Below are 22882 nucleotides of genomic sequence, written 5' to 3'. Positions count from 1 at the left end.
GGCAGATGATGCTTAGCCAATCAAATTCAGATCAGGCTGCCTACTCGACAAATCAAACTTCATCAAGCAAAACGTAAACAAAAAATAAAAAAGCAAGGCTGTGGAGCTGAGGATTCACTGAATCCCCTTGAAAGCCGTCACTGCACACCACTGCTCAGCCTTTGCCCCATTTCTCAAAACATTTTCGGGGGGGGGGGGGGGGGAGGGTTGTACAAATTATTCACACTTAATGTGGCCTGTTATAAAATGATGAACAGTGTCAGAGTTCATGCAATGACATAATGGTGCATACTTTGCCAGTAGGTGTGTACAGGGGCAGAGTTTGTAAGTATGCACATATATTATTTAAGTATGCGTATAAATTAGACTATTTTATAATCTTGGTGTGGACATGTAAATAAAATGTATATCTGCTCCTGAACAGGTGTAGCTCTCTTTGCCTACAGTGTAGGTGTAATTTTTACTATTTATTCCTGTAAGATACATAGGCGCCTATGTATCTTTCTAACCCCTTCCTTTACAAAGCCGCACTAGTGTTTTTAACATTAAATGCTTATGTAAATTTGGATACCTAGTGTTATTCCACATTTAGGCGCCCTCATTTACATCCGCCTGCTCGCATATTTTTTAAAATGAAAAATTTTGAGAGTGTTTCCGCCATATTAGTTAGATTACATTACCAGAGAATGTGGTGAAATCAGTTAGCTTAGCAGGGTTTGAAAAAGGTTTGAATAATTTCATAAAAGAAAAGTCCATAGGCCATTATTGAGATGGCTTGGGGAAATCCACTGCTTATTCCTAGGATAAGCAGCAGAAAATCTGTTTTGCTACTTGGGATCTAGCTAGGTACTTGGGACCTGGGTTGGCCACTGTTGGAAACAGGCAATTCTTAAGTCTTATGTGAGCTGAGTATAGGATAATCAAGCCATTGTGACATCACTGATGAGGTTGACTCGTAGGCATTGGTGGAATGAGGCATTATGACATCACAATCTCTGCTCTGGAATGTTGCTACTCTTGGGGTTTCTGCAGGTACTTGGGACCTGGGTTGGCCACTGTTGGAAACAGGATACCGGGCTTGATGGACCTTCAGTACCTCGATACGGCTCGTGATATATTTAAACGTTTCAATCATGTCTCCTCTCTCTCTACGTTCCTCGAGTGAGTATAGCTGTAATCTTTTCAGCCGTTCCACTTCTCTAATTTCCTTTCTATCAACTAAGGTGGTGGAGTTTGTCGTGGAAATGTGGTACTTTGGTGTGTCAGGTTTTTATACATGTGGTGAGAAATGAAGGCACAAGCCTATTCCTGATATGTTTGAGAAAAACATGGGATAGGATTTCCAGGCATGCCCTTGAATGTGCCAATCAGGGGAGGCTGGGTTGGAAGGATATTGATGTTGGAGAAGCCCGTTGTCGCGGCATGAATCTTTTTAGAGATTCTACACTCCGAGGCGCAGAGCCTTGCCGCCAGCTTTGAAAGCTGATGGATTGAAGTGACATTTCCATTACATCCGTCTGAATTAAGCACCCCCTTTCCCTGGGCCGTCAAATGGATTTCCTGTGAAATGTGCTGGCAGGTTACCGTAGCTTTAAAAAAAAAAATTGTCTGAAGTGAAATGTGCTTTTCTGTCAGAAAAAGTTGTCGCTGCTTCCTGGTGAATTAGCGGTGTGTTGCTGTTTAATCCCCCCCCAGCGGAAAATGCCACTCATTTATTTCTCTTCATGTTTAGAAGTCTGACTTTCTGGTAAGCAGCAAGCAAAGATTTGTGGAATCTTTTCAGATGTATTATATATATACTAGTCATTAAGCCCGTTACATTAACGGGTGCTAGAATACTGTTCACCCTCTATGTTGCCCCTTCCATTCACTGCCCTCTCTTCTCTTTCCATCCAGTGTCCGCCCTCTCTCTCTCTCTCTGTCCCATATGGCCTCTCTCCATCTCCTCCTTCCTTTTCCCTTGGTCTGGCATACCTTCCTCCTTCCCTCCAAGCCATTCTCTCCCCCTCTGCTCCCTTTCCTCATTTAACTACTTCATTGGTCAGCAGCAGCATTCACAATTCATTGCTGTTGCTGGCTTCAGGTCTTTCTCTCTGGCCAGTCCTGTCTTCATGAAAACAGGAAGTAGGCAGGACCGGCCAGAGAGGAAGGCCTGAAGCCAGCAACAGCAGCGAATTGTAAACGCTGCTGCTGCCTGAAGCACCCGAGGCAGACGCTTCTCTCCCCTCCCAGCCCAACCCCCGCTGACTCTGCGACCCTCCCAGCAAGATGTCTTTAATATCAAATCTCCCTCCAGCGTTGGCAGCCGCAGCATGCTAAACAGGCTGCTTCGCGGCTTTCTTCTGCCGTTGAGTATCTCTGTCGCGTCATTGATGACATCATTAGTGACGCGGCAGAGGGACTCAACTGCAGGAGAAATTCGCGAAGCAGCCTGTTTAACGTGCAGCGACTGCCAACGCTGGAGGGAGGTATGTACCGGTATGTGCAGAAGCGATATGTCTCTCCCCCTCCAGTACCTGTGCAGCACTTTGCTGCGGCGCATCCTCCCATCATGAGTCGGCCACAGCGCTCGAGTCTGTTTCTCCCACTTTGTCTAGCCGCCGCATACGCACTCTGGCCACGGACCTACAGATCACGGATCAGGGATTACAGATCATGCAGGTCTGAGTGCGCATGCGCGGCTAGCGTTTTATTATATAGGATTTTTTTTTTTTTTTTTCCCCTGTGCTAAAAGGTAGTAATACACTCTTTGAGTTGATCCTTATAGAAACCTCCAGTCTTTCTGGCCTTATTACATATATGCATAATAGAGCAGGAAGGTGCCTATTTTATAAGTACAGATACTAAAATTAGGGTTGCCATATGTCCGGGAAAACATTACATTACATTAGTGATTTCTATTCCGCCATTACCTTGCGGTTCAAGGCGGATTACATAAGAATTGTCATGAAATTAGGTAATACATGATGGGTCATTTGAACATTTTAGATTTGATAAGGAGTAGATAGTATAGTAGGTGGAGCTTGGGACGGATCTGGTCGTGTTAAACAGGTTTTATGTATTTTTTGAAGAGTAGGATTTTTGTTTCGTTTTTGAAGGTTTTGTAGTCTGTGGTCGAAGACAGCAGATTGGTGAGTTGTCTGTCTAGTTTTGCTGCTCTGGTGGCCAGTAGGTTGTCATATAGTTTTTTCTTCTTTTGGCATTTTTGGTTGGACTTGGGGATTTTTTTTTTTTTTTTTCAAATTGGGGGAGTCTGTGGTGCTGGAGAACACTTCTACAAATCCCATGGACAGCTAAGGTCACCAATAAAGATGTTCTTGGTCATATAAACCCAGAGTTGTCCCTGGAAGGCAAGATTACTAGTCAGAAACTGACCTATTTGGGACATGTGATGGGGGTGAATTCACTAGAAAAAGAGGTGCTACTCAGAATGGTCAGTTGCAAAAGGAAGCAGGGGAGACCAAAGGCTCGTTGGCTGGATACCGTCAAGAATGGCACGGGAATGATCATCAAAGAAACCGTGGAAAACAGGGAAGCATGGCGAGGCATGGCCTTCAGGTATCCAAGAGTCAGACACGACTGAATGGATTGTGGTAGTAGTAATCCAGGTTTAGCCAGCCCTCCCGACTCCCCTACCTACCTCCTCCCCACCTGCTGTAATTTTGAATCTTTGGGCAGCCAGCAGCGGCAATGAGGGGAGTGTCCTGCCATCGGCCTGCCCCCGGAAGCTGCCTGTCGGCAGTTCCCGCCTGTGCGGGAGCAGGAAGTAACTGCAGAGAGGCGGCTTTTGGGACATATCACTGCGGCAGGCTCCCTTCGTTGCTGCTGCTGCTGGCGCCTGCCTGAAGATTCAAAATTACAGTGGCCAGGGAGGAGGTAGGTGAGGGGATTCTGGAGCTGGAGAGAGAGGTCGTGAGGGAATGCAGCTTCTGAAGTCAGAGGAGGGAGGGCTGAAGAATCAGCATTGGAAAAAGAGGAGAGAAGGCTGCAGAAGCAGCATGGAGGGAGGGCAGGAGAAGCCTTATGGAAAGGAGAGAGTGCTGGAGAAAAGGACATGGAATAGGGTAGTGCTGGACGGGAGGGGAGAGACAGAAACAGCAGGAGAGGAGATTGGAAAGAGAGAGAGAGAGAAGGAAGAAAGAAAGAAGTACCCACAGGAAAGGAGGGTTGGAAGGAGACATAGAAAGAAGCAACCCTGGGGCAGGAGGGTTGGAGGGAGAGAGGTACAGAGGATGGGAAGGGGGACCAAGGAAATGGATGAAAGGTGTCATCACATCAATGTCAGTGCATGCACAGAGGCCCTCTAGGCATGGCCTGGAGCTCAGAGAAGGAAACACAAGGTTTGTGTAGGGGTGGGGCTGGGGATAGAATGAGGCAAGGCCAGGGGTGGAATAGGGCGTGGCTGGGAGGCAGAATAAGACAGGGCCAAGTGTCCTCATTTTTTAAAAGAGGAAATCTGGTAACCCTATCTCAGCCCAACCAACCAACTTCCTAAATTCTGAGCATTATAAGAACATAAGAATTGACATACTGGGATAGACCGAAGGTCCATCAAGCCCAGTGTACTGTTTTCAACAGTGTTCAACCCAGGTCCCAAGTACCTAGCAAGATCCCAAGTAGCAAAACAGATTCTATGCTGCTTATCCTAGGAATAAGCAGTGGATTTCCCCAAGTCATCTCAATAATGGCCTATGGACTTCTCTGATAGGAAATTAACCAGACCTTTTTTAAACCCCGCTAAGCTAACTGATTCTCCGGCAATTAATTGCCACTGTAGCTGAAAAGAGTGTTATCTCATTTTGTTACGTGCCAATTTGTAGAAACAAAATTCTATGTTTTGACATTGTTTCAAATCATTGATTGAACCAAATCCACATCATTCTCTTGGTTAGGCTGAGAGCTTTTCAACATCCACTCTTAAGCCAGAAGTGGGCAATCTCAGTGCTCAGTTGGGTTTACAGGATTTCCCCAAATGAATATGCATGAGATATTTTTTGCATTCACTGCCTCCATTGTATGCAGATAGATCTCATGCATATTCATTGGGGAAATTCTGAAAACCCGACTGGGTTGTGGTCCTCAAGGACTGAGATTGCACAGCAGAGTCCACTAGACTGAGAAAATAAAGATAAAGGCTCACTGATAATCCACATTTCAGCTACACTTCTCCCTCCGTATTCGTGGTTTCAGCAATTGCGGTTTAGAATATTCATGGTTTTTAGCTTGCTGGCTCCTCCCCCTAAATTGCATCAGCTTGCATAGAGAAATCGCTGATTCCAAGCGTTTACAGAGAAAATCGCCGATTCCCAGCGCTTTCTTCACCATGTTTTGCCTCTCCTTCAGGAACAGGCCAGGTCTCCCACCATGTTATTCGCGGTTTCACCATATTCATGATGGTTTTTAATAGAAAACAGCGAATAACATATGAAAAAGTTATTTGCAGTTTTTCTGTATTCGCTGTTCTGTTAATCCCCTATCATAGCGAATATGGAGGGAGAAGTAATGTAATTTGTAATGTAATTTATTTCTTATATACCGCTACATCCGTTAGGTTCTAAGCGGTTTGAAGAAAATATACATTAAGATTATAAATGAGAAGTAAGAAGGTACTTAAAAAATTCCCTTACTGTCCCGAAGGCTCACAATCTAACTAAAGTACCTGGAAATTAATAAAGAAGAGAAAATAAAGATGGTTGAAAAAAGAAAAATTATATGTGAATTTATAGGATGGAAATTAAACTGACAGTGAAGAACTGTATGAAAAATACATATGGAATTCAGTTAGAGAGGGTAGGTTACAATCTATTTATGGTATTTGTTTAATTGGAAGGTGTTAAGGTGGGTAATTTGGGGGAAGGTTATCTGAAGGTAGGTGAATCTTCTGGAGGTAAAAAAGGAGGGGTTAAGATATTTGGATGAATTTTTTGAAAAGCAGGGTTTTGATTTCTTTTCTGAATGTTTTGAAGTTGTCTGATATTGTCATAAGATTGAAGTGTACTTCCTCAGAAGCTTTCTTAAAGTGTAAGAAAAGGTAGGACAGAGATGTTAAATATTTTGAAGAGGGTAAGGGAGAGAGAGAAATGGTGGGCAATTTGAGTAGGGAAGGTAGAGAAGGACAAAAATACTGGACTTCAGCTCAATTACTATTAAGCCATACAGAAACTTAGAACTTGTGAAATACAGTATAATCTTGTTATAACGGACTTCCAGGGACCTGGAAAAACGGTCCGTTATATCCAGAGTTGTATTTTTTAAAAACTTTATTTAGGTCAACTTGAAACAACGTACAATCAATGAACAACAGTCACTTCACAAGCATATCAGCAACATCAGTACCAAAACTCAGCAAAACATTAGTATGGCACGAAATGATTGCAAAACCATTTTGATGCATTTTGATACTATATCACCGGCATGCCACGTGCCTCATAGGCGGAGCCTGCATGTCCGTTATAGCTGAAGAAAACTACAGCTAAAAGTGGCTCTGGGGACCAAATTGTTTGTCCGTTATATGCGAAAGTCCGTTATATGCGAGTCCGTTATGTGCAGTGATTTTCTGCATGTTCATAAAGGCGCGGGGCCAGGACCAGCGAACCTCGTCCGCTATAAACAATATTCCGTTATAAGTGAGTCCATTATAAGGAGATTATACTGTATAGATATTACGAGTCTAAGCTCAAGGGAATCCTGCTGGCTTTCATGCCGACTGGGCTTGGCTTCGCATTTTGTTAAAAAAAATCCTTTGGTTATACCAGAGACTCTAGTCATTGAAATTCTGTGAATTGTGCTTTTTATGTCTCTTGTTCCAGATGTCAACAACTGGCTACTTACTTTTGGATTCCAGCTGCACAATGTGATCCCTGGGTACCCCAAACCTGATATGGACACAATGGAACCATCCTACGAGCTTATCAACACTCATATGAAAAGCCAGGAGTGGGACAACAGCAAGGTATTCCCACAATACACCCTTGTGTATTCTTCCCCCTGTAGTGGAAATGAAAAGCTTTTTGGCAGTTGCTCTAGGGCCTGGGACTTGTCCCAGTGAAACTTGGTTAAAGTCAGACTGAAAATAGATAAAATTCTCATCACAGTAATGAATCCAGGCTGAGAAATCAAATCACAAGGTCTTTGTGTACAAATAAAGTCCTGCCTTTGATTTTTCAGATCACTTTAGGGCAGAGTAGAATTATTTTGCTTTTCACTTTATAAAGAAAATGTCATTTTAAAGCCAATACAAAATTTGAAATTGTCAGATAATAACTCCTCATCTCATCTTATTTGAAGAAAACAGAATTACATATTTTAAATCTAAAATTATAGTAGTTGACAACCAGTTTTATAGGAAACTAGTCTTATAGCCCGTTACATTAACGGGTGTGTGTGTCTGTCTTTATTTTTTTCTCTCTCTCCTTAGCCGCTTTCTGTATTTCTGTCTGTCTTTTTTTTTTTTTTCCTTGGCTGTCCACTACCACCCTTTGCCTGCTCCCCCTGTCCATTCTCCCTTCCTTTTACCTCCCCTGTGTCCTCCACCACCCCATCACTGCTCACCTTATCCAGCAGAAGCCCTTCTCCCTTTGTTTTACCTCCCCCTGTCCATCATCTGTCCAGCAGTAGGCCTGTCTTCATTTTTCTGCCCCCCCTCCCTGTTCATCAGCACCTCTTCCCCTGTCCATCAACCCCTTTTCTGCCCCTCCATTTCTGTGTGTTGCAGCATTTTCCTCCCACCCCACTTCCCTGTGCAGTATTTTCCTCCCCCCATACCTTCCTCCTGAACTCCATGCCCTACTTATGTTAAAATGCTTTCCGGGTTTGGCTGCCGCGGCCTGCAGCCGCCGCAGCCGACATCCGACTCGGGCCGCCGCAGTCGACATCCGCCTCGGGGTGGGGGGAGGAAGAGAGAGAGCGGAGAGAGTACTGTAGGGGCATGCGCACTTCTACCTGCGGGTCCCTACATCGCGGCGACGGCAAAGTTACTGTAAGGGAGATGCCAAGAGCAATAATGGAGCACTGGTGCGCAAGGGAACAACGGCGGCGGGGACGGCCAACTTACAGGAAGGGAGGGAACGCAGGCGGGGATCGTGAGAGTAGCCACCGCTGCGTCTTTCAACAGGGAGCAGGCCAGACCGTAAGCCGCGCATGCGCACTTCCTATGGGTCGCTACAGCTCACGGAAAACCGGCGCACGCATAGGAAGTGCGCATGCGTGGCCTAGCGTTTTATTATAATAGATTAGGAGACAGTAGACAAAAAAGGCAAATGTTTTAATAATCTTTCCATCTCTTTCCACTTTCTCCTGTTTAATCCCCTCACTCCAAACCACATAGAATCCTTTGCTGTCTTTGAGGCCTGGAGGGACGTTTGTTCCAAGGCGCAGCAATGTGTGGCTTCCTGGGCCACCGTGGTAGCTAGTAGTAACCCAGGCAAGTGTGCAGCTGGGTCCGACAGAGCTAACCATAAGCCGAGTCTGTCTTGTAAGCTGCATGCACAGTGAAGAGAATGGAGAAAAGAAACTGAGACTATTATAATCCCATTGTATCACTCCATGCTCTAGCCACCTTAAATATTGCTGCCATCCGACCAGCCCAGAACTTCCTCTCCGACGTTAGAATTGACGTCGGGTGGCGAGAATTGGTCGGCCCCCCACGCTGGGGAAGATAAGCAGGGAGAGCTAAGACCTCGGCGCTGGCCTGTTCCCCGATTGCGGTGGCTTGAGGGAGGGCAGTGAGAAGGGAAGGGAAGCAAATTGGAGACCCCTGCTTTAGGCGGGCCGCAGTCACGGTCTGAACGCGATTGTCCTCTCCACAATCGGAAAACTTGTGAAGTGGAGAAGGCAGATCGCGGGCCGGGTGTTTGAGACCGCTGATCTAGAGCTTCACAGACAGTACAGCAGCATGAGGCCAATTTTAATCCTTTTCCTGTCTAATAGAAGCTTAGAATGGATAAATACATACCCGGGCAACGCCAGGCAATCTGTTAGTATACGAATAGAGCATCACCATTGGCAGCAAATATCAGGCCCAAAGTATGTAAAGTCCCACCCAGGTAACTCAAAGATCTGTTCGCTTAGAGCAGTGGTTCCCAAACCTGGTCCTGGAGGTACCCCAGCCAGTCAGGTTTTCAGGATATCCACAATAAATATTCATGAAATAGATTTGCATGCACTGCGTTCATTGCATGCAAATCTCTCTCATGAATATTCATCATAAATATCCTGAAAACCCGACTGCGTCCATTGCATGCAAATCTCTCATGAATATTCATCATAAGATATCCTGAAAACCCGATAGGCTGGCATGCCTCTAAGAGCAAGTTTGGAAAGCACCGGCTTAGAGTCAATGGCGTAATAAGGTGTGAGGCGGGGGGGGGCAGTCTGCCCCAGGTGCCTTCTTGATGGGGGCACCGATACCTGTCCTCCTCTCCGCTCCTTCCCACTCCTCTCCCTCCCCCCCCCTTGCTGTGCGCACCTTCACCGGCATTTGCAGCAACTCTAACCTGCTGTTCACGCCAGCATTGGCTCTCCCTTTGACGTCACTTCCGGGTCCCGTGCCCAGGAAGTGACATCAGAGGAAGATCCGACACCGATGTGGGCAGCAAGCTGGTTATGCTGCTCGCGCCAGGAAAGTTAGAGGTATGGGAAAAGGAAAGGGCAGAGGGGGGAATTAGCGGGGGGAGGGGAGCCACCGTCCCAGATGCCTCTCACGCCTTTGCTTAATATAAGCAGCCAGTTCAGTTTAGGGCAGTTGGGTCAGGCGATCTTCCTTCAGTGGCTGGAGTTTCACCTTGTTATCAACAGTTCATTCAGTAGCTGGAAATCAGTCTCCAAGCTTCATTTCTTTGAAGACTTCTTGTTAGAACAGGCAAAAGGCTAAAGTATTGTTCAAAAGAGCAGGATAGAGAAGGGAAGGTGAAACCGAGAAGGGAAAAGAAAACAATTTCCTATTTTTGCGCAGCATATTTTTCAGTGGCACAGATGGGTTTTATTATAAGCTCCCACCTTTGTGCTCTTAGACAGACATGTTGGTAAAATCAAAAAGATATCACAGTCAGTGTGCAATTAGCTGGCCTACCAGAAACCTTTCACGGTGCTCAATTCAGCTTTCTTATGCTCCCCCACTGCTCCTGAGTGACATTTGCAATCCAGCACTCTGCAGTGCAGCACTTTCCGTCCCTGCAACTCCGAGACTGGCACTAAATTGTTTGCGTAATAAGTTCGGTATTCTTGGCCAGCGGGGGACTCCTGCCTGACCCTTCGACCTCCAGCAAATGGAGGAGCTCCAGCGCCTGCCTTCAGTTTCAGTCTTCCATTTTCTCTTCTTGAAACATGGAGTAATTGCCAGAGTTCATCAGTTTCTAGCTGGCGGCAAGGGGGGGGGCAATCATTTCAAACTGAATGTTGTTTCATTACAGCTCTGGATCAGCTGGACAGGTACAATATCAATTGGCTAATCTTTAGCCACACGTTTATTATCTCCTTCAAGAAAATACAGCATATTGATGAGGTGGGGCTCCCATTAAATCAAGTCTCCCTAAGTGCTCACTAATTTTGTTCTACTACTGTTCATATTAACTATTTCTATAGCGCTACCAGACTCGCGCAGCGCTGCACAGAGTCACAAAGAAGAAGAAAGCAGCCCCTGCTCCAAAGAGCTTACAATCTAAACAGCCAAGACAGACAAACAGGATATTGTTCTCTCAGGGTTTCTGCAGCTGGCATTGTGCTTGTTGCAGGTTTCCGGGTCTCGCTGCATCTTTGTCAAGTGGAAACTGACGTTTCGGCCACCATGCTGTGGCTTTCTTCAGGGTACGCTCTGAACTCTGCAGAAAGGTCTGAGCATACCCTTCCCAATCTCGATCCAGCAGGGGAGAATACTTAAAATATATATTTTTTATTTCTCTTGATACTTATTTTTTATCTCTATTTTTTAACTATTTTACTTATTTATTTTTAATTCTATCTTTAAATTTATTTATTCATTACTTGGTGGATTATTCATTTCTATCTCTATCTCTGTCTTTATATTTTATCTTTATTTTTCATAAATTGTCTCTTCAGGTACTTTGGTTAGATTGTGAGCCTTTGGGACAGTTAGGGAATTTCCAAATACCTATCTTATTTATTTTTATTTATTGTATCTTTTAATGCATTCATTTTTGTAAACCGCTTAGAAACCTCACGGTTATTAGCGGTATATAAGAATTAAATAAAATTTTGCCTCGGACTAATGTTAGACTCAGTGATCCGTAGTCTCCTGAATTACTAATTCTTAAAATATGTGATTGTTCTGGCCACCCTCCATTCTTTGAGTGCCCACTGCATAAGTCAGCAACGTCTTACATTCTATTACTTGTCCTTGAACCCTTGCTCTGAAGCAGGCGCCTCTGTACTAATCCGTGAGAATTATAGCAGGCTGATTCTCCATTCAAGATACTGCTGCAGACATTTGCGAGAGGGATCTTCCCTACTATATATATAGTAGGGTCAGTATACACATTATATCTATGATATACATTATATCTATGATATATATCTAATATATATATATATATATAGTAGGGTCAGTATACACATATCTATGATACACATTATATCTATGATATTATATATCTAATATATATATATATATATATATATAGTAGGGTCAGTATACACATTATCATTGACGGAAATATATGTGAACTTGTAATAGAATTTTCAATGCGCATTACTTATTGACTTAATCTAAAAAAGAAGTGATCGATATATATATTGTACAGTATACTCTGAATTACTATTTGTCAGCGGTCTAAATCACAGTAAGTTTGGACAGGGCTCCAGATTTTAAGGAATGAGTTGGTGGAATGATGTTTTTTTCTCCAATCACCCTTTCAAATTTAGTAGTGATACCTACTGTGTTCCACCATACCCGTAAGCTCTACCTTGGCTAAGTTCTTTCAGCCATGCAATATATTGTATATCTATGATATTATATATCTAATGTGTATCTCTTTTCTTTTCCCTGCTAGTCCATCCTGGGAGTGCAATGCGAAGTACAGAAGCAGTTAAAAGCTTTCGTCACCTTGGAGCACTTTGACCAGATTTATGGCTCCAGCATCGCCGGCTGTCAGCTGCTCAAGGAGAGCAAAATATTTGCATCGAGCGGTTCCATCTTTGGCAAAGGGGTTAAATTTGCTCTTAAAGACGGGAGGGTCACCACCGACTTCATCAGCGTGGCAAATGAAGACGGCAGGAGAATTGCTGCCATTTTGAACAATGCCCTCTACCTGGAGAATTTGCACTTCACCATCGATGGAGTAGACACGCATTATTTCGTGAAGCAAGGGCCGTCAGAAAATGACTTATCCATACTGGGCCTCACTGGTGGGAGGAGGACCCTAGAAAATGGCGTGAATGCTACCGTGTCCCAAATCAACACAGTTTTCAACGGAAGGACTAGACGGTACATTGATATCCAGCTACAGTATGGTGCTCTGTGCTTGAACACACGGTATGGTACCAGCTTAGATGAGGAGAAGGCCCGGGTTTTGGAGTTAGCCAGGCAGCGTGCAATATCCCACGCCTGGGCCAGGGAGCAACAGAGACTACAGGATGGGGAAGAGGGCATCCGCTCATGGACGGAAGGGGAAAAGCAGCAACTGCTAAGCGTGGGCCGGGTGCAGGGTTATGACGGTTACTTCATCATCTCGGTGGAGCAATACCCAGAACTATCGGACAGCGTCAACAACATCCATTTTATGAGACAGAGTGAAATGGGCAGAAGGTGACATAGAAGGTCAATGTGTTGACTTCTTGCCAAAGACAGCTACTATTGTGGCCACTTAACTTGACTGTGTTGTACTGAATCCTTTTATTTTTTTTTAAAAAAAGAGAACAAGGAAAGATAGAAAGATGAAATACGGTTGCACTGTAATTCATGCAACGTCCTTTATTTTTAATTTGGTCTTCATACATTCTGCAATGAACAGAAGTCATTTTTGCTGTCACATGAGCACAGTAAAAAAATTCTATTTCTTGTTTCTTTTCCCTCATGAGGAATTTAAGTGAGGAGTGTCGACGGATGTTAACAGGTACTCAGTGTGAAGTGAGAAATGGATGTCTATAATAACTTTGTTTCATTTTAACTTTCTTACTTGGGGCAGGGGGCAGCTAGCCTTGAATTTGATTTTTTTTTTTTTTCTTTTCTTAAAAAAAAACCCGAAAGAAAAAAAATTCTATACATGTAGACAAATGAATTTTTTTGCCTTGGTCTGATAGGAAGTCTTCATCGTCCTCCATAGTCATTTTCAAAACACTGCCCTTAATCATATAAGACAGGAATAGATGTCTGTCTTTCTGGGCCCTAATTCTATGGTCTCATCAAGTTTGGACAGTGAATGAAAAGAATATTATTATTATTTTTTTTTTTTTTCAAGACTGAGTGGGACATGGGACTAAAGGGTCTTTATAGGGCTAAACTGGAAGATGGGCGAAGACAACCCGATTCCTGGTTTCTTAAGGCAACGGTCTGACGATGGTGTATTTCATTTGGGACATTGAAGTGAAGGGTTTTTGGGCTGCTACTGCACAAGTGTATTGGGAAAATGGAGCTTTTATAGCAAAGTTACAAGAAGTAACTGACATTAACTCCTTCCATTTCTGCACTGGGTAGAAATTTCTTTATCCTTTTTTACAGATAGTATATTAGTTTTTCTGCAAGCTGTTTTAACGAATAGCTACAACTCCAGATAGAGCACAGACGGGAATCTCTTCTGTCAGATAAAACAGCTAAAGGACACACAGCCCTCATTCACACTGTAGTATTTCTATCGATTTGGCTCCGTACCCCACAATGATCCCCGTTCTCTTGCCTTAAGGAAGGACATTCATTCCAGAGTTACTTTACAGAATTTACTTACCAGGAAAAGATGCTTTTTCAAAATTAGCTTCCAAAAAAGCTCTGAATTTATATTTTCTGTCTTTATTATAAAAAATTTCCTAATCTTGAAACAGAGCCGCTTGGCATCCTACTGGTAAGGTATTTGGGCACCGGTGAACATGGTGGGGTTGTCTCCAGGAATCAAGCGAGCGTCTCAGATTAGCGATTTTTAAGATATCTGTCAAAAATTTTTTAAAAAACAACAAAAAAAACTTGCACATATATAAAGTATTGAAGCCGTCGTTCTGATGGTTACTGGCTTCTCCTAGAATTCAACGTCCTCTGATTGCATCGGTGTATTATGATTGGGGTTGAAACCGAATGTGTCACTTGAGTGTTATCATAAACGGGAAGGGACGCTAATTGTTAACGATTGTGGAATTGTCCAGGTAGTTACTGTAGAAAGGGGAAACCTGGTCACATGGTCACGTGTAATATGTGGTTTCATGTACTGTTCCAATTAGTATTAACCCTCTCTAGTGCAGGTCCAATCTTATATCTTTGTCTTTAGGTTCGTTTGGGATTTTTTTTTCTTCAAATTTCAGACAGTTTAATGATATCTCAAAAAACTTTTATCTTGCTAAACTACAGCTTTTTTTTTTCCCTGTGGACAGTAAGACTTTTTAATTTCCCAATTTTAGGTAAAACAAAAGTTTCTGGGGATATCATTGCTTAAAGATGTGTGAAGATTTGGATATGAAGAAACACCAGCACGTTTACAGATTCTGTACCGGAGATTCAGGCGCACGCTTAAGAGATCATTTCAGGCGTAGGGAGCCATTTTCACAGGTCTGTGGCATTTTTACCGCACCACGTTTTGCAGCCAGTTCCACAAAGGAAAGTCTAGGAATGTTTTGCCCTTTGGTTTTACCGCCTGTGAAAATGTGCCTATGCTATAGAGATGCCTCTCCTTTTTGTCTGGGCACTGCTTGGTGACAGGTCAAAAGCACACGACGACAACCCAACGAAGATAACTGAGCGCAAGGCGGAAGCGCGCCGAAGAAAAACAGTATTTTAAAGGGCTCCGACGGGGGGGGGGAACCCCCCCCCACTTTACTTAACAGAGATCGCGCCAGCGTTGGGGGGGTTGTAACCCCCCCACATTATACTGAAAACTTCACTTTTTCCCTAAAAAAGAGGGAAAAAGTTACAACCCCCCCAGTTACAAACCCCCCACAATGCCGGCGCGATCTCTAATAAGTAAAGTGGGGGGGTTCCCCACCAACACCCCCCGTCGGAGCCCCTTAAAATACTGTTTTTCTTCGGCGCGCTTCCGCCTTGCGCTCAGTTGTCTGCGCTGGGTTATCGGCGCGCGCTTTTGACTATGAACCCACTGCTTCTGCTTCTGAACGACACGCACAGGGCTCTGTTTACTAAAGGGCAGTAAGACTTTGCTGTTACTGTAATTTAACAACCAAAACTAACCTGCAGAAGTGCAAAGGTTGTGCAGCGATTGCTGGGGGGGGGGGGGTCGGTCCATCACATCCTCTGCAGTTACTGCCCAAAGAAGTTTCTTGCTACACTCAGTGGCGTAGCGAGAGAGAGAGGCACCGGGGGAGCTGACGCCCCGCCCCACCCCCTCCACATGCTCCTTCCCCGTCCCCTCCTGCCTCACGCGCCACTTCCCTCCCCATACCTCTGTCACATTCCTGATGCAAGCAGCAACCCCCTAAGCTGCTGTCGCGCCGGCGTTAACTTCCTAGGCGCGGGTCCAGGAACCGACATCGGAGGAGCTCGATGCTGGCACGACAGCAGGTTGGGGTCGATATAGGGATGCGGGGGAAGGGAATCGGCACGCACCCGCGGCAGTGGGAGTGCGGGGAAGGAGCATGGGGGGCGGAGAGGGGTGTCCGCGCCCTCACCGAAACAGCGCCCGGGGCAGACCGCCCCGCCCCCCTTCCTACGCCACTGGCTCCATTTTCAGCTCATTTGTAATTGGCGTAGAAACATTTAGCACCTCATGTGCTCTATTTGCAATGTGCAGTCCATGTCTGGTCTTCACCCAGCCCACATTTAACATGGGGTTTTTAGTGCACTGGCAGTTTTTGTGGAGAAGAGGAGACTTAGAGGGGATATGATAGAGACTTACAGGATCATGAAGGGCATAGAGAGAGTAGAGAGGGACAGATTCTTCAAACTTTCAAAAAATAAGAGAACAAGAGGGCATTCGGAAAAGTTGTAAGGGGACAGATTCAAAACAAATGCCAGGAAGTTCTTCTTTACCCAACGTGTGGTGGACACCTAGAATGCGCTTCCAGAGGGCGTAATAGGGCAGAGTACGGTACTGGGGTTTAAGAAAGGATTGGACAAATTCCTGCTGGAAAAGGGGATAGAGGGGTACAGATAGAGGATTACTGCACAGGTCCTGGACCTGTTGGGCCACCGTGTGAGCGGACTGCTGGGCACGATGGACCTCAGGTCTGACCCAGTTGAGGCATTGCTTATGTTCTTATGTTCTTAATTTATAAACTGGTGTACCGAAAAGTTCTGCTTAGTCCAAAATCTCTAATGGTGCTTGGGCGTGCATAATCTGTTACTGAATACAGGCCTAAGGCAGCCTTGGCGCAGCAAAATATAGGCATGACAGCTTAATGGCAGGGGTAAGTGGGCGCACCTAAATGCGTCATACCATAAGTGCAACATATATTAATCTACAAATTGTGTGTGTTCACATGTTCACACACACACACGTGCGTTTGGGCACTGAGGGCCGGATTCAGTAAATAGCGCTGAAGACTACGTGCTGGGAAAAATTCACGCTTAGTGCTTTTCTATAAAGGGTGCTCTGCGCTCAACGCTCTATAGAATAGCGCTTACACCCTGATTCTATAAATGACGCCTATGGTTAGGTGCACCTAGCCTAAACTTTTCTAATTGGCTTCATCAGTGCTGATAATTGAAAGCGCCATTAAAAAACAATTTAAAATATTAATTAGCCGGTAGGTTGAGGTAAGCGCCTACACTGAGGTGTCTACCAACAAGTAGGCATGGTTAGGGGTGGATTTGGGGTTACTTATGCCTAACAAAAAAAAAAAAGACTTCAAAGACTCCAGCTTATCCAGAATACTGCAGCCAAGTTGATCTTTGCAAAACGCAAATCTGACCATGTCTCCCCTCTCCTGGCCAATCTTCACTGGCTCTCAGTGATTTCCATTTCCAGAATCCAATTCAACTGCTCCTGCCTGGCTTTTAAGATCATTCGCGGCATCCTTCCTCCCCTAATCCCACTATCCTTTAACTCCTCGAGTCCTGATTCCACCAGACCCGCCCAAAGATATAAACTATCCTTCCCCTCTCTACGTGGTATTCTCTATGCAGGTAAACTGGGAAAATCTCTTCTCTTCAAAATCACAGGTCTCTGGAACGACCTTACTATCCCGCTGCGGAACCTGGGCTCTCTCCAACTATTCCGCAAGCAACTGAAAACTTGGCTCTTCTCTAACATGTCATTCTATTTCCCTCTTTCTCTTCCACTCTATTTATAAGCTCATGTAAACCTTTTCCTGTCTCTTCTTATATTTTAAGTTCTTGTAAACCGTGCCGAGCTCTACTTCCGTGGAGAGGATGCGGTATATAAACTTAAGCTTTGGTTTAGTTTAGTAGTGTGAGCGCAGATTGACAGGCACTGGTAGGCTTAAGTGTACTCATTTTGACCAAGAAAACCCTCGCCTAAATGGAAGTGCGCCTAAGGATTCAACGCCGACCGGTGCTGCAAGGTGCCGTTCTATAAACAGCACCTAGCGGATGATTGACAACTGCGCCGAACGGCACCTAGGTATTAGACGCCATTTACAGAATCAGGGCCTTAGCCCGTATGATGGTGCCAATCGGGCACGAGGACTTACACCAACTGAAACCTGGTCTAAATCCTGCCGTGCAACGTGGATATGCAGCCCTCAAATTCTAAAACACTGCACCCTCCTGACCCCCCCCCCATTGCTCCTCCAACAGCCACGCCCTCTTTTGGGTTGCGCGCAAGAGGATTTGGGTGTGGATCTTCGCAGAATCGGGCACAGCCAGATCTATTCGCAAATCCAAATTAGATCCAACTAACAGGCAATTGTTGATTGTTAACGGCTCATTAACTTAATTTATGTGCATGCAATTTTAGGTGCCAAAATTGCGTGCCGTTTATAGAATCTGGGAGTAAGGGATTTAAGTGCACAATTTATAGAAAAGCGCTTATGAACGTACCTGCCAGTTATTAGTTCCAGTCAAATAAGTCCTCATTCTATTGATAATGTGGGCTTGATTAGTATCTAAATTTAAATGCACCTTCTAGAACTGGCCTTTAGCACACTTTAGTAGGCACATCCTGTAGTCTTGAAAATGAACAATTGCATGTGTTATCACACACATACACCCCCCCTGCCCCTGAGTCTGCCTGCATTGTCCACAGGTCAAAGTGCATCGTTGATCGCAACACATAGTTTTACTGAAAGGGTGAGCAAATCTCATACGGCCGGTTTACATAACTGAAAAGGCATTTCCCTGTGTTAAATGGCTTCCGGCAACTGCCTTATCCTATTTCACTGCCGCAACGGGGCCTTTCAGGGAAAGAGAGAGACAAGAGAAAGTTAGAATGCTCCTTCAAGTTGATGAATCGCGGAAAGGTTACGGTTGTGTCGCAAGGTTAATACGAGCTGGGAAAGCTGATTAGAAAACCTAAGAAATGAAAAGTTAAGACTCTCAAATTATACGCAGTTAGTTGATATTTTTCGTAAAACAAGGAACTGTTATAAATACGAGTTGTTAGGTTATCTGAACATGTGAGGAATTGCATTGTAGAAAGATGTTTTGATGTTGGGTGGTTCTTCATAGTTCTAGATGCTTCTTCAGCCACCGCTTTTCTAGGTTTTCATACAGGACCTGCCTCTTGCTTTTTTTAAATTATTTTTTATAATTTTTCACGTGCTCAATTAAAAGAATCACGTATGATGCCAATATCTTCTGTCAGTCTCACCCCACGTTAACCCTTTACTAAGTGCACTTGGTCTCTGACTTGCTTTCCAAGTGTTATCTGCCTCCGCTCTCACTTCTTTTTCCAGTTATTACCTTTCATTTGTTTCAGATTCTAATCGTTCAAACTTTCTTGCATAATCTGCATCTCGTTACATTATTCTCCATCTTCCAGCTATCCTTCAGTTTCTCTGTCTTTGACAAATAGTAGTAGTACTTTCAAAGCTTTAAGGAGTCTACCCTTGATTATATTTTTTTCACCAACTTGTTTCCATTCACTCTTACCCTTCCTTGTTCATAGGAGTAAAGGTCAACCACCGTCCTTGCTCTTCAAAATTCTTCAGAAAGTAAGTTATGCTCAAGTCTCCTTTTCCCTCACTGCCAATTTATTTGATCCTGTCGGATTTGACTTTTACCTTCTTCACCCTAAAGCCTGCCTTACTTAATATTCAGTGGCATAGTAAGGGGAATGGGGTGAGCGGACCGCCCCAGATGCCATCTTGGTGGTGAGCGCTGGCACCTCTCCGCCCCCCCATGTCATACTAGTGCCCTTCCTTCTCCACTCCCCCACCTCTTTAAAATCTTTGGCAGCATAAACAACTACTCTAGCCTGACTCCTTCTGAAATCACTTCCGAGTCGTGGGGGTCAGGAAGTGGCATCAGAGGGAAAGCCAGTGCGGGCAGCGGGCCGGAGAAGTTGCTCGTGCTATCGAAGATTTAAACAGGTGAGGGGATGGGAAGGTTGGCAGAGAGGAGGGTGCAAGATGGGAGGTTGGCGCAGAAGGACCAAAGGGGGGGGGGACAGAGAGGAGGGTGTGGGGGTGCCACTGCCCTGGTCGCCTCCTACCCTCACTATGTCACTGTTAATATTCATATGATCTGTGCCTTGATCACACACGCCATTCTTTTCTGCTTGAACCAGTGCCCTGCAATGGGAGAGTGTGGCGCAGTGGTTAAAGCCACAGCCTCAGCACCTGGAGATTGTGGGTTCAAACCCACACTGCTCCTTGTGACCCTGGGCATGTCACTTAATCCCCCATTGCCCTAGACAGACATTACATTAGACAGACTGGAAAAAATGCTTGAGTACCTGAATAAATTCATGTACAGTACTCCCCCCGAAATTTGCAGGGGTTCCGTTCCAGGAACCCCTGCGAATTTTGAAAAACCGCAAATGCAGTTTTTCGCCTATGAAAAGGCAGGGGAGGCAGGAGAGGGCAGCTGGAGCGCCGGCGGGTGAAGAAAATCACTCGCGGTCTGCTCCGACCGCCTTTTCCTGTAGTAAAGTCGGGCTACACCAATCAGGAGCTGCTTTGACACGCAGCTCCTGACTGGTGTAGGTCGACTTTACTACAGGAAGAGGCGGTTGGAGCAAGACCGCGAGTGAGAGAGTCCGCGATTCGCAAACCGCGAATTCGCGGAGGAACACTGTAAACCGTTCTGAGCTCCCTTGGGAGAATGGTATAGGAAATGAAATAAATACATACAATTTTAAAGCTCCTTCTTATCTAAGAAAATTATCTTCTCTCTGGGAATGCCTTCAGCAGGAGCGATCTCAGATTACTGGGGTATTTCATCCTCTTCCTTGTCTGTGGTCATGGCTGGACTTATTGGGTGATCCCAGCCTCTGATTTTTTTAAATTTACCACTTAATAACTAATGCATGTCCCCGAGTCCTTGTATTTTGGGTGAAAAGAAAACAAGCAATTCACATCTACCCATTCCACTCCGTATTTTATAGACCTCTATCATAGCTCTCCTCAGCTGTCTCTTCCGAGGATCCTTAGACGTTTTCGCCTTTCCTCAGAGGGAAGTCATCCTATCCCGTCTTTTTTGTCGCCCCCCCCCCCTTCTTCTGTACCTTTTCTAATTCCGCATTATCTTTTCTGATAGGCGGTAACCAGAACTGCGCGTGATCTTTGAGATAGAGTTGCACCGTGGAGCAAAACATAAATTATCAAAATATTCTCAGCTTTGTTCTCCGTTCCTTTCGTGATCATTTCTAACATTCTATTTCATTTCTTGGCTGCCGCTGCACACTGAACAAAGGGCTTTGATGTGTCGTCAACAAATGACACCTAGATCTTTTTTTCCTGGGAGGTGACTTGTAATGAGTCTTGTGATACAATCGGTAATCCCTAAAGTAAGGGCTCCTTTTCATAAGGTGCGTTAGGGCCTTAACGCCCGGAATAGCGCGCGCTAAATTTGCCCCGCGCGTTAGATCTTAACGACAGCATTGAGCTGGCGTTCTAGAAGTGTACCGCGCTGTAATTTTGTACGTGCGCTAAAAACGCTAGTAAAAGGAGAGCCCTAAGTTTGCACACAATCCATTTGGCATCATTGGACACCTACATATAACTTTTCTATGTTTGATAACAAAGAGGGGTATTTTCAATAGGACATTAAGTCCAACTTTGGGTGTTTTGAGAAAAATGTCTAGAAATCGGGCGGAGAAAATGTCCATTTTCGAACCCACGTCTCTTTTTTTTTTTTTTTTTTTTTCTCGAAAATGGCCCAGCTAGAATTTTGTCCAAATAGCTGTCTAATTTTTTTGTTGTTGCCATTGGCGGAAAAAAAGTCTAGATTAAAAACGTCCAAAACGAGCCATTGTATATAGGAAGGGGCCAGCATTTTTAATGGACTGGCCACACAGACATGCCAGCAGAGCAGTGGAGCACCCTAGGGCGCACTGCTGTGAACTTCTAGCCTCTGTGGCTAGAAGGCCATCGTACAGTTTATTTCCATTTGATGTCTCTGATTGGAGGGTATGTGAATGGTGTCTGGGTTCTCCTGTGTCTGGGTTGTGTTTAGGTCAATATTTGGCATTTACACAAGTATGTGAACGCATGTGCGTATATGCTAGTATTCTAATCGTTTACATGTGCAATCTGCACGACAACGTTAGCATCTTCTTTAGAGAATAACCTTGTTGTTTATAAGTAAAATACGGTTCATAGACAACGGCGCGAAAGACAAAGGCGCGCCCGGACAATTGAGTGCAGCGTGGAGGCGCGCACCGCTTTAAATTACAGTTTTTAGGGCTCTGACGGGGGGATGTGGGGGGGAACCCCCCCCACTTTACTTAATAGACATCGCGCTGGCGTTATGGGGGGTTTGGGGGGTTGTAACCCTCCACATTGTACTGTAAACTTAACTTTTTCCCTAAAAACAGGGAAAAAGTGAAGTTTTCAATAAAATGTGGGGGGTTACAACCTCCCAAACCCCCCACAACGCCCCCACAACGCGGCGCAATGTCTATTAAGTAAAGTGGGGGGGTTCCCCCCCACGCCCCCCCCGTTGGAGCCCTAAAAACAGTAATTTAGAGCGGCGCACACCTCCGCGCTGCACTCAATTGTCTGGGCGCGCCTTTGTCCCGCCGCGCTTTTGACCTGACACAGTAAAATACTGTTCTTTCAGCACAGCAACTAGAAATGATTTAACACAGCATCTTATTCTTATCAGAACGCTCCCCGTCTTCATTACGCACGATTGGTATGTTGAGGACGCTACCTTGAACAAACTGTTTTCAGTGTAGCCGCTTTCTGGAGACAGGGAAGACGATGAGATCCCATTCAGCCTCTACACAGACACTCTGTCGAGAGAATATAGAATTTTCAGAGATCTAATAAAGTTCTTATTTCAGCGGCGACTTGTAAATGCTGCAGCGATGGATGACAAAGAGATCCATTATCCAAAGGCAGGGCTCTTAAAATGAAATGTCAGGATTTGATTTTGCTTTTTTTTACAGAGTGGGCATGCTGTATTTACAGCAGCCTGATTTGATTTTCTTTTCCTAAGTACAACTGAAAAAAAGACTCTAGACTGGAGCTGGTGATATCCTTCCTGTTGTGGATAGAATAAACCCAAGATATTAAAAAAAAAAAAAAAAAAAAAAGAACAAACACAAAATTTGACCATGATCAGGTGAAGCTCTTATTAAATCTGTTCCCCTCTAGTGAACGGTACTGTCCTGTCTGACTTATTTCACATAATGAGTAATAAAGTGTT

The 22882-nt window shown here is 44.6% G+C and overlaps 1 protein-coding gene across 4 annotated transcripts in view; it reads left to right on the top strand.

Annotated features, from left to right (window-relative positions):
* TENM4 (teneurin transmembrane protein 4) overlaps positions 1-13062 on the top strand; it is a 1150563-nt gene extending 1137501 nt beyond the window's left edge. For all 4 annotated transcript variants that reach the window (XM_033948175.1, XM_033948174.1, XM_033948172.1 and 1 more), the window contains 2 exons: positions 6810-6952; positions 12006-13062. In XM_033948175.1, the coding sequence (XP_033804066.1) occupies positions 6810-6952; positions 12006-12764 (902 nt within the window). In that variant the 3' untranslated portion in view covers positions 12765-13062. The remainder of the gene's footprint in view (positions 1-6809; positions 6953-12005) is intronic.
* Positions 13063-22882: the final 9820 nt, after the last annotated feature.

Source organism: Geotrypetes seraphini, chromosome 6, assembly GCF_902459505.1.
Source record: "Geotrypetes seraphini chromosome 6, aGeoSer1.1, whole genome shotgun sequence".
Classification (NCBI taxonomy): domain Eukaryota; kingdom Metazoa; phylum Chordata; class Amphibia; order Gymnophiona; family Dermophiidae; genus Geotrypetes; species Geotrypetes seraphini.
Note: the sequence above shows the minus strand (reverse complement) of the source record. Positions and strands in the feature narration are given on the sequence as shown.